Source organism: Stigmatopora argus, chromosome 18, assembly GCF_051989625.1.
Source record: "Stigmatopora argus isolate UIUO_Sarg chromosome 18, RoL_Sarg_1.0, whole genome shotgun sequence".
NCBI lineage: Eukaryota > Metazoa > Chordata > Actinopteri > Syngnathiformes > Syngnathidae > Stigmatopora > Stigmatopora argus.
Window position 1 is genome coordinate 9567994 of NC_135404.1, and position 12925 is coordinate 9580918.

Here is a 12925-nt window from a genome sequence, read left to right on the forward strand (position 1 = left end):
CTTGTCCAAAACTTACCTTGGAGGAAGGCACGGGGGGAAAGTGGCCTTTGGCTCCCTTAGGAAGTGTTCTGTTCTCTTAATGTCGCACCACACCCTTTACTAGAAGTCACATTTGCGTATAGGCAGGAAATGCGGAGGCAAGTTAGGCTGGAAATGGACGAATTAAAGTATGAAGAATGACATGGAGCCATAATGCAAGTCAGGTCATTATTAGGGTAAAGCAAGTCAGAAGTCAAATTGATTTTAACTAGGAAAGGCTGGTTCAATGATTAAATTTTCAGAGAATGGACGTCTATTCCAGACTGGCGGAAATGTGAATGTTTCCGAGGTCAGAGTTTATTCAATATCTCATATAGAATGTAGATTGTGAACACGAAAACAAAAGAAAACGCACCGAAGATACAGAAAAAAATATGTTCGTTAATAACACCCCAATGCTGTCTGTGCTCCTAAGCATATACGACAACTCTGAATTAAAACAAAATATTGATTTTAACCTAACGATTGGCTACATACAAAGGTGGGCACTGCCAATATCGAAAAGGCAAATAAGATGGAATTTTTAGAGACATTTTAACACACGTCATTGCTAAAAATATTTTGGTTGACACTTAAAACAATATATTTTACACAGTGGTTTAGTCTTTCTTTAAGACATGATACTGGCATTTTCTTGGTCTAGAACTAAAATAAGCTCAACCATAAAGCACTTGTGGAGACATCAATCACAAAATCATGGTTAAACTTATAGTGTTAAGTTGTAAATTTAGTCAATCATATCTAGTATTTAGTTGGTTATCACCACGTGTCATTGGAGAAGCACCAAAAACCAAAGCATGATGTCACTTAGCATTGAGAACATCAACCCCACAATTTCCCCCTTTTGGCGTGAAGAAACCTTTCTGGTGTTTCCCTAGAGTAGACAACTGGAAGAGAAATTGGGGATATCTTTTGTTAAATATGAAGCGTAACCGGGAAGGTCTTGGTGGACAAGTGGAGCCAGATGACGTCCCGGTGGAAGGAAAAACTCTGGGCCGTTTTAAAAACCATCAAAAGCACTAAGTGACTTTTTCCACTCATGTCCATCCTGTCATGTGGTCTCCATTTGTCACTTGTTCACTTTCTCATGGCTTTTCATTTGCCCCCACCTTAACCCCTATCACCCTCGCCGGTGCTGACCTCTCGACCTGTCCGTCTGAACAGATAAGTAGACATCACCTCACCTTTCACACAGCATCACATGGTAGCAATCAGAGCGGGCTTCGGCAGACAAATTAGGGTGGTTAATGCCGACCGGAGATCAGCGCAAAGGTGGGGAAGCTGCCGCTAAATGCCAACAGATGGGATTTGGGGGGGGTGGGTTTACTGGGTGGTGTGATACAGTATGACGTGAGGTGAGAGGTCAATAATGCAAAAAAAATTAAAAAATATGTGTATGGACGATCACTGTTGGAGGCTTTTACAAGGTTTGAGTCATTGTGGCAAATAACTTTGACTGAAACATTTACTTTTTAATTGCTTTTATAATGTGTGGTAGTTTTGGAGAAGAGTTCATAAATGGAAACAAAGAGTGGAGAACAAATACACAATTTTCTCGTTCAAGTCGGTTCTGGTTGAAAGCCAACCTTTTGGTTTGTACACATTGACAAATCTCATTTGCAGCCAAGGGAGTATTTGGTTGTATTGAAAATATTAACTCTGGAAGGAAAAGTCAAATGTTTGGGTTGAGTTGTGCCGCAGCATGTGCACTGAATTGAAAGGACCCCCGCAAAGCTTAAATTAAGAATTCAAATGTCATTTTATGAGGCCTCCACTTTGTCAATGACCTCAAGGACACATCCGTGATTCGATTTGTTCATGTCGTCTTAAAAAAAAATGGAACCACGCATACACTCACGTGTAGCTCTAACGTTACACGCTTTCAAGAGACTTATCCCCATTTTCAACAGAAGCCAATCAAATTGAAAGCTGCAGAATGGATTAAGAGCTGAATTGTTGCTATCGAGAACTGCTCTGGTTTTAAATTGCACCATCTTTATATTACACTTATTTTCAATCACCCCTTGGCCATACAAAATGTTTTCAATCACAAAATCTGACCTACATTTCGAAGCCAATTTCTAACATTGTTCACAATAAAATTGTTTTCATTCTTATGGTGTTTAATTCATTAGTATTTCCCAGATTTCCAGCTTTGTCTGTTGCTGTCTAATATTCTACAGGCCTTCAAAATCAAAGAACTTGACCGCCTACCATTGATGGCGATAAAATCCAACATTTTTCAAAGTAGGATCTTATTTTTTCATTTGCCTTTCATTCACATGCATCAAATTGACAACTGAAAATATCAGATAACACCGGTTCAAGGGAAAAAACATGGTTGTCACTATCATACATTCCCCAATGAGGTGGGTCACTTTCATTACACCATGAGATGGAACCATGACAGCTGTGTAAGCAGGGGCGTGACCATTGTCGTTTACGTCCGTGTGGGTCTCCCTGCACGACAGCTGCTTTCACTCATGGCAAAGACGAGCGTCCCGAAAAGAGAGATCCAGATCAGAACTTTAGCACTGAATATTTATGATGCAGCGCAACAAGGATTTCTCGCCACATTTCTTTGCGGTTTTGTATGGGGAGGGCTTGGGGGTTCTATGTTGTTAACTACATACACATACGCTTGTGGAGGTAGAGTCACACATGTAGACCACTCTCTTTGGGGAAAACACCCAGAGAATGAAGAAATGAACCAAGGGAAATCTAAAAAAAAAAAAGTTACAGTGCACAGTCTTCCCACACACACACACACACACATTGAATAAAGACTGCTGAAAAATGCTGTTGAACTTAAGTGGTAATGAGGCTTCAATGAAGCTGCGTTGGCAGCTTATGAAAGCTAGTTTGGTGAGTGCTGGAAGAAGAATGTGGAGAAGAATGGAGCGTCTTTGGATAATTTTCCAAACCCTCAAAATAGTTTGAAGCTTTCCCAAAAAACTGCTTTTGCCACACCGTGTCACCATCAAAGAAACACGCCAACAGCCGCCGCTTCCTGTGCTTTCATATAGTAAATCACTGGGCCCATTTTACCAATATGTTTCATGTTAGACGCACCATTTAACTCACTCACTGCCATTGACAGTGACAGAAATCAAACCCATTTCAACTGGAAGGGCTGGCATTCATTGAATGGTCATGTTTCACTGTCGTTGACGGAGATAGACGTCCAATCAAACTGCCAGCTCGCCAGTTAAATTGGATTGGTTTTCTTTGACGGTCAAACAATGAGTTAACTATTGTGCCGTAATAAAAATGTTTCCAAGGATCTCCCATTTCTAAAGGATTGGATGTTTATCGCCATCAATAGCTACTAAAAACATTTTCAGTTTTCAACGGGAAATTCCTTTTCCCAAATATAAGCAACAGATTGAAGCATTGTTAGGTAATTTTACTTACACAGTCATGTATTCTTAATCCAAAGCAAATAATCATTATTGTTAGAATTTTAGGATACAATTGGCACAAGAAAGAGCAGCAAACTGGCCATTGAATTGATAGAATGCGAGCAAAATTATTTGAATGATGCCATTAGTGTGCGATTCTATAAAATTCAATATTATAATGCGTTTCTTTTTACCATTAAAACAGACATTTAGTGGAAGGCTGGAACAGATTAAAGTTATTTCAAGTAAGTACATTTGTGAGTAAATTGAGATGAGGTCATTATGATTTCTGTATTTTTAACTTTTTCTGACATTTTTATTTGGTGTGCAGCCAGGATTCATTTGCCTTTCAGAAAGAACCTGCCAATGTGCGGCATTGCTGGCAGGAACGCCGCCAGGAATTTGGGGCCCCGTGAAAAAAAAATGGCACTTCAATGCCGCAAATTTAAAATAGTATTTTCAAGGGCCCTTGGAATTTCCATCACGATACAGCTCCCCCGCTGAAAAGTATGCAATCAAAGAGCCGTTACCATTTTGCACATTCGGATAATTAGTTCTAAGGCAAAATCAACACTGGCCAAGTTTCATTTCATTTTCTGAACCGCTTTATACTCACAAGGGTTGTGGGGGTTGCTGGAGCCTATCCCAGCTGACTTTGTGCACAAGGTGGAGGAAACCCTGAACCGGTGGCCAGCCAATCACAGGGCACAAGGAGACAAAACTTATCAAATTTGCAAAAACAAAAAACAACAACAACAAAAATGGACTAAAATAACCAATCCATGTGCATTCAGCATACATCTAGCATTTCAAGTGGAAAACTTTATTTTAACTTTTGTGAACAGTTTTGCTAACATCAATCTAACTCTTGTCATTCTTGAATACCTCTTTAGTGTCAAATTTAGAACATTTATTAATAGCAGGAGTCTAATTGACAGATTTCCAGGACCAAATTAAAAACTGGGCTCATCTTCAGCGCTTCTACTTATGTCATTTTTTTCTTACCATGTAGTATTCCCTTTTTTTCATTTAATCTTTTGCAAGTTTTAAAGAAAAAAAACAACGAGTGGAATTTTATTGCAATCACCACAAGTCTCATGGTGGGAAATCTTGTCCCTAAGCAGCCATAACACTGAACGTACCTATCTGGCCAATCTCTAACAATCTATTCCTGTCACCGACTCCCCAATTGGACCATAAAGCGCTGTCCATCAAGTTTAAACGTTGTCCGGTAAAAGAAGCTGGCACAACAAGCAAAGGGAAGACAGGATGTCCAAGATGGATGCATTTGATGCCAAAAGTATACAAACATCCAGGCAAGGTTTGGTAGCTTAAGCCAGGAGGGGTTTTAAAATGATAAATGGTTGCTTTCCAGCAGGAGGAGGATTTTGTTTGGATTGAAATTGGGGAATTAGTGGAGCGAGGGCTGTGTAGGTGACAGAGTGAAATACAAGGGGATGAAAAAAGGAGAAAAAAAACCTTCCTGCTTTTGGAGCGGACTTTGATTGGAGGGTTAAGTTTCCAGTGAGGTGAAGTTTATTTACAGAGCTTTTGGACTGCTCACAGAGGTAAGGAGCTACTCTATCCTTCATTCCCAACCGGTCCATCCCCAGTGAGTGGAAAACACACTCGAGCGTACTTTCCGACAGGAACGCCACATTCATTTTAATTTCCCCGGCTCGCTGAGAACAAGATGGACCATCAACACGGCACCAGCTCATTAACTAATAATTTATTTTTGTATCATTTAGATGAAAAAGTCAGTGGTTCATTGCCTCAAGGAACAAAAGTACAAGACTTGGATACAGAAGTGAGGAGCAAGGAATGCACTAAAACAAAGTCTGTGGATACTTCATGGGATGAGTGAGACATTACTCCAGACATTCATCGAGTTTGGACTTTCACAAAAGGAATCGAATGGTCCAATCATCCCTGTGTCACAGAGTAATTTTTACGCCCCCAAGTATTTACAATAGGGCGCTTGTCATAGACGTTTAAAGGAAGACATTTGCTTACCATTTGAAACCAGGCCGTCATGACAAAAGTTCACGTATTCAGAGCATATCAAAGCATGACAATTTGGTCAAATGAAGGAAAAAAAGAGGATACATGATGAGGTACACGTGTGAGTGTGTCTAATCAGGTCTCACTATTGCTGTATTTTCCAGACTATAAATCGGACTTTTTTTTCCAAAGTGTAGCTGCGCTTGTGATTAATCCTCAGGTGCTACTTAAAAATGTTTGACATTTCAAGTTTGGTCAAAAAGTTATGTTGGTTGTAAAGGCTGTTGTTTGTAGTTGGTCTCTGATCAAATACAAATTCCACCATTAATCAATTTCTACTCCAGTGTAACTTGTATACTGCATTTTTTGTCTGGTGCGTCTTATAGTCCAAAAATGCAGTGTGTCACTGGCTACCACTGAAGGCAATCGATTGGAAAATTTGCTGCCAGGCCTCCAGTCTAAGTGGATTGGATGCATATCTGGATCAATGGCAGCCAATGAGATCAAATTAGCTCAATGGTGAAAAATAATCACCGCTCGAGCAATGGAACGTCTAAATTGAGCACAAAAAGCAACGGAAGCGCAGGGCGTGATGTGCACATCACTTGTTTACTTGCGTGGAGTAAATACAAATCGAACGCACCTGTGGAAGCTATAAAAATCCGCGGCGGAAGAAACAAAGCAAAAGTGCGCCTCTATTGCCAAGCTTGTTAATGGAAAACAACAGGATGGCTCTCCCTATGAGGCAAACTAAAAAGACGAGAACATCTGGCGCACTCTTATCTTCACTTCGATATTCAGGGTGGGCACTTGAGAGAGCGAGCCAGTAGAAAACATGGCATATGGGTTTAATTTTAAAAAAAAATTAACTACATTGGAACCTCCAAAGTTGCGTGGCTCAAATGTCTTAACGAAACTTACCATTCATGTCATCAAGTCTTTTTGGCTTTTATTTCTGGCTATTCAAAAGTATATTCATCACAATTCATTTTTTGTGCACTGCTCATCGTTATGGTTGTAATGCGAATCTAGGGATTTGTTTCTCAATATCTTATACGGGGTTCATTCTTTCACTGCTATTGACATCCAAAAATGTGGCTCTTTTTATCGTTCTGCTGAAAACAAAATCATAAAAAACAAGTCACCCCTCCCCAATATATCATAACTTGAATGCTTAATACCAATCAAAGGTTACTCAGTGTACTAATGCTTTTATAGTGAATCATAAAATCATAGTTGAACTTGTCTTAGCATGTAACCTTTGGTTCCAATGCATAATTACAGTTAGAATGTTAAGCCCAGAGTAATATACAATAGCAGTAAATAATGTTTATATATAAAATGACAAATCATAAAAATAATCAGTGATTCGTAGACTATCATAATAATCGTTTGTACAGGCCGAATGAATGCCTATGAAATAAAATTCTAAAAACTTCTTCACTGGATGCCAAAAAAGACTTAAAAGCTCAATTAGTGATTTCGTAATAAGGATGTGATTTCACATGGTTACCCACTTGGAGGTTCCACTGCAGTTAACTTGGGCATGGAACACAATACTATGAGTCATTGATTCTTGACCTGAATTTATTTTGGTTACTTTTGCTTTCTGATTGGACTTAATAAACCAAATCCTAGTACGGGGACTTTCTTAGAGCTACCAAACAAAATCAATACATTTAAAATGACTCCTTCACGTTTTGACAAACATTCCGGGAGGGTAAAAGGAGCCCTTAGAATGCAGAGTACAGTGCGCCACTGAGGACATTTGGCAAACTCAACCTGCGCTGTCACTTATCGAAGACACTCAATACACAGCATGCAAAAAATGGCTCTGAGCAGAGGGGGAGTGGCTGGATGGGTGCTTGGCTGATATGCAGCAGAGGAGAGAGTCTTTTGGAGGAAGGACAAGCCAAACACGCAGCCATGGCCACAGCCAAACAATCTCCGACTTTTCAGACTGCCTGTCAGCACGACGGCAGCCACGCCACTTCCACGTGAATTCAAATGCTTGTTTATCTTATACTTTACATTGTAATGAAATCTACAGAATGAAAGTGGATAGAAATCTACAGAATGAAAGTGGATAAAAATCTGGAGCGCTACCAGAAGCTTTTTTTCTTTCCCTACTCGGATCTGACTTTGAGAGTGTTGTAATTAGGTTAAAAAATTCAACTGTCCTCATTTGGCAATGGATGACAGGGGAGATAACTCGGGAGCTTTTTTTTTAACGCTGGCATCGGTTTGGTTTGTGGGGAGGCTCATGTGAGGGGCTTGATGGACCAGCTTAAACCACGAACATGCAAACATAACAAAACGCACGAGGATTGAAATGCGATCTTCTCATGTCATAATACAGTACCCTTTCAAAAACATTCCGGCCTTCTTCAGTCAGACTAAATAATTAGCTTCACTTTTTACGTAGAGTAATTCAAGTCTCGCCACAATCTGCTAGTCACAAGACGCCAAAGGATCGAACGGGCTAAAAAGCTTCTTTTGAAATACCGACAAATTGTCTTTCTTCAAAAGCAGTGTGTCATGCACGTTAGCCCTTCTATGAGAGGGTCCAGGCAGGGAAAGTTGAGGAAATACCCTCAGAAATATTACCCGCGGGTGCCAACAGAAAGCGGATATGGTATGATTAGAGTGTATGTGGGACGAAAAAACAAGCAGTAGGCTCGCTTCGTCCTGGTTGGTGGCAGCAGCAAGTTTGTGGTTTGAGAATTCCATTCAAAAGATCTCCATTCAGAAAAGTCTGTAACCAGAAAATGGGTTGATAAAATGTTCAACGCCCCATTCAGACTGGAGGGCATGCCTCGGACTTGGTTCTTGCTTCTTGGAATCCTTCGAGAAGAATTTTGGAAGGAGGAGTGGTGTGAAATGGAGAGGATGGTTCCAAAACCGGGAACGCCGTCTGCCTCTGTGGAGACTCCATACCCTTTTTAAAGGTCCCTTCTTAAGGCAAACCATAGGACGAGAAAGACGTGACAATAAAAAGACAAATCTGGAAAAATAAAAAGTAAAATAATTATACAATTTACACAAAATGTGGTCCTTAAAACAGGTAGGGTACATGCAGTCATGGTAATGTGCAGTGTTCCCGCGATGGAAGGGACTGACTGGGTTAGGTGGCGTGTGGAGGAAGAGGAAAGCTTTCATCTCCGCTTTACCATCATGCTTTGCCGCACTTCCCCTTCTTCTCTTTGCGCTGGAACTTCCTCAGTCGTCTTGTCCAAACGTCCCTCCACTGGATCACCAAGCTGTTCTTATCAGCCAGCAGGCCCACGCGTTCCGCCCCGGGGTTGGAGGAAGCTCCCCCGCCAGGCCCGACCCCCGGCCCCGTTCCCGTTCCCGTCCCTGGGCTGGCGGCGCCGCTGTCGCTACCACCCATAACCAGGAAGCGCTTGCTCATCTGGATCTTGGGACATTTGCAGGCCAGGTCCTTCATGTGCACCCACAGGATGTTGTCCCCACGCTTTAAGGGCTCGCCACGACTCTTGTACACCGACATGACGTTGACGGAAAACTTGGCCCAGTCACCCACCGTCTGCATGTCCAGCACGTTCACTTGCACCGCTAAGGACACGACCAAAAACACGCTTAGTCAAACAATCCCATTTTGGACTGTTGTTTTTGACCAAAAAAAAACACCTAAAAACCTACCGTAATCCTTTTTACAATATTTCTTCATATTAATCTTCAGGTTCCCCTTCACTGGTTTGCAGTAGGAATCACAGTCTGCCAAAAGAAAAAAAGAAAAGAAAATTCAATCCAAATAACATTGTACATGGTAAAATTCTGAAAAAAACAAAACGCCTTAAAGGATTGATGTGTTCAAATAATCCTTCATCTGTAAATTAAGTGACAAAATTTGCACAGGACTAAAACATTTCATAAGTACTTTTAAAGCATTTCCCATTAAGTGTTAGCATTAAGATTGCAGGTAAATTGAAAACTGTAATGTACTTTCTATTTTCTTTAATGACAGAAATTGCAATAAAAATGGCTCCCTATGTTTAATTGTATATGAACACCTACAGAAAATCATATTCTTATAAACTTTGAAAAAAATGCATTGTTTCGGAATCTTATTGCATACCCGGAAATATGTCATTTCCAAAGGCTAATTTATTTAGAGAGCTCCTATTGGATTACATGGCAAGAACTCCAAGGATGATGTTGAGATTATATGGTGGTTATTTTTCGTGTAAGAACAACACCACATTTGACAAGCACCTACAAAAGGTGGACAAAAAGCAGCGCCGAGGGGCAGGTGAACCATAGCAGATGACTCCAAGTGTTAAGTTTGACATGTTTTCTCGGTGTTTGAGGAAAGACAGAACGAGGTGGAAGCAGGTCATGCTTGGATGGCGCGAGAGGGCTTTGGCAGCCGAGACCACACATTGGCCAGAGACACATTAAAAACACTTTGCCTCTCGTGCTTGTAAATCTACAATGGGAATGTAGTCTTCTCATTCTGACGTTGCATAGAAAAAATGACAATCCTTTCACTTTGGATGGAAAGCCCTGAAGCAAGCTAGTCTGAAAGCACATGTTTGATTTTGATCAAAATTCAAATTTCTGCATGGTGATGCAAAAGGAGGGGGCGCCTGCAGTATTAAGAACAGATGAGTACTATCATGTTTGAAATGTGGAAGAGTGCTGAATTCACAGATTTTATCGTTTCGTGGAGAGACAAGAGAAAGAGGATAACAAAAATGGTTTCCCATGTTTCAAGTCAAGCGTCTTGAGAGGACACAGGAAGCTGACCGTGCTGCCTGCTTGGAATCACCACGAAGCTGAGAAACCACATGGTGGTAAACTCAACCGGGCCCTTGTGGTCGAACTCCTTTCTAAAGGAAAACCAGTCCGTCACGTTGCCTACCAAAGTAAATCAATCAAAAGTGACCGCACACAAAATGCCTGACTTGCATGCAAGTGCGGGTGTGTGTGCTTTTTGAAGAAGGATAAAAAAAGATGCAGTAAATGAAGTCATTATGAAGGAACAAATGAATTAATATAAATGTCAAATGTCCGGGAAGTTTGGCTGCGTATCAGTAAGCACAAGATTTTATAAGGCACAGAAAGGAGAGAAGGAAAAGAAAAACTTTAACTGTTTGTTGGATGACTTTCACAAAAAAAAAAAGTTTAACAGGAATGGCTATTTTCTTGACTGGTGCAAGTTTAGGTACAATTCCGACTTGTTTAACTGGGCGTTGGACATTTCGCAAACATGCCAAGGTATTTAAAAATGTGCATGCAACAGTCAGCACCAATCAACCTAGATCCTCCCATTCCCTTCAAATGTGTCTCACATGGAGACATTTTTGTGCAGCGATGTAGTCATTATTTTTAAAAAACTTTTAAAAAACAGTACACATTTTACCTTGAAAAGACATCTTAATATAAATATACTCAAATTTGTTATACATATATCTACTTAAATAATTTTTCAGAGTCCCAAACGTCCCCTTAATTTTGACCAGAATAAACATTAACTCCTATTAACGGCAATGGACGTCCAAACCATTTGAACCAAAAGGGCATGGCAGTGATGGTAGTCAATGCTGTAGGGGGAAACCTGAGAAAAATTCCTCCATTACTTTCTAAATCTTTGCTTTGTAAGGGTCTTTTCATTGTAGGTGAGCATGGTTTCATATGCAGCTCATTATCATGTACGTGTGCATGCAAGTGTGACAGGCATGCATTTGTATGAGATGTGCATGGATTTCATTAGGGCAACGGCAAATATGTGCGCGCTCCTTCTTGTATAATGCGAACTATACTGCGGTTGGCCCCGAGGTATTGGCAGTGAAACGTTGGCAGGGGGAACAGCAAGAGCGCGTTTTCCCATGAGGAGCCACTTTTCACCTGGAAAACCTCTCGCCAAAAGAAAAAAATAAATAAATCGCTCGCTGACCCAGAAGACTGGCCCAAACTGAAGGCTTCTTGATGCCTTCGGCCCCTTGAAATCTTTTCTCTGCTCCGACAAGGACAAATTGCATCCTCCGCCCCTTCTTAACAAAGCCAACAGTGGACAGTAAAGTTTAAAGAGTGAGAGAAAGATGCAGTTAGCATATTTTCAAGAGTTGGAGGGGATTTTGAGCATTTTCCCAGGGAAGAAGCAAACACTTGTTAAACTGTTCAGTTGAAGGTCGAATAAGAGTCTGAGTGCAGCAAGGGGAAACGTTGGTTCTTCCATTTCTACGTCAATGGTCTCAAACTCGAGATCAAAATCCCCATCTGACTCACCACATCATTTGATGTTTTTTTTTTTTTTGCTAAAATGCTTTGTTCTTTCATTTTTGGCAGAAATTTGATACAGCAATCACACATATTTTTTTTTCATTTCAACTCGTTTTACCAGCATGCCAAGCACGCAAAATGAAATACTTGAGGTGATGGAAGTGGCGCACAAATGAACCCAACACTGAGTAATAGTAAACAATTGATTAAAGCCGTGTTACATTTGAGCTAATGTGAACTGCGCGTAACATTTGAGACAGTGAAAAACTGTCCCAGGAGAGGCAAGTACTAATGCTGACCATGTGATGGAATGAGTCACTGGGTTGAAGGGAGTTTTTGAATAGGTTAGATGGCATGACCTTTTCACAAATATGTGGACTTGTACGTTTAATCAGTTGATTCCAGTTAGGTGCTGGTTGTTTTAGAAGAAAACTATGTGCAGGATCAGTTGGAACTAAAACCCCAACCGAAAGCAACCATTGAGAGCCAGTTTGAAGACCCTGGTCTCCATGTTTGAATGAAGTGGAGTGGATTATGTTTAGGTGCCCCATTAGGATTGATGCAGAATAGTCATGAAGCAGCACAAAAAAATCTTCTTACATTGGAACTCATACCCATTAAATGATTAAAATTCCCAAATCAACATGAATCAAGGAGGGAAAATAAGGGTAATTGAGCGGAGAATTGGGGGGTTTGAAGGAGAGACTGAACCAATTTCCTATCTAGGCAGTTGCCAGAAGTCTTTTCACGCCTCAAAACGCTTCCTTCCACTTTATCTACCACGTACGCTGTAACCAATCACCTCTCCTGTCTGTTGGCCGGCCTTGTCATTGGAGCCCAGGCGATGCTTTGAGCACCTCGAGGTCGAGGAAACTTGGCTGAGGACGTGGGTTTTAGAGACAAAGGGGGGAAAAAACTTTGCCCGGGCCAAAAAACTTCAAAAAAGGAGGCGCCCCACCCTCCATTAATATTTATTCCACATCTTCAAACTGGAGGCCAGAAATGTGAACAAAAAATGTTTTTGTTCCTATCGTTAAGTAGTCAAAGGGCAAGTTTACACCAACCTGCTGGCTCCTCTGTGCTGCTCACCACGGCTGTGGGGTTCACCACCGGGATCTCTGAAACAGACCAAAAAAAAATTGGTTTCACAGTTGAAAAATAAATCCTTACATTTCAATGATGCTGCCAAAATGGGAAACATTACAAAGCCACCTTGAGTGTGCGTGCATCAGAGA

The 12925-nt window shown here is 40.9% G+C and overlaps 1 protein-coding gene across 2 annotated transcripts in view; it reads right to left on the reverse strand.

Moving 5' to 3' along the window:
- Positions 1-6309: 6309 nt before the first annotated feature.
- ntn2 (netrin 2) overlaps positions 6310-12925 on the reverse strand; it is a 32778-nt gene continuing 26162 nt past the window's right edge. For both annotated transcript variants that reach the window (XM_077625235.1, XM_077625236.1), the window contains exons 5-7: positions 12755-12808; positions 9108-9182; positions 6310-9020 (exon numbers count right to left, since the gene is read on the reverse strand). In XM_077625235.1, coding sequence (XP_077481361.1) covers positions 8617-9020; positions 9108-9182; positions 12755-12808 — 533 coding nt within the window. In that variant the 3' untranslated portion in view covers positions 6310-8616. The remainder of the gene's footprint in view (positions 9021-9107; positions 9183-12754; positions 12809-12925) is intronic.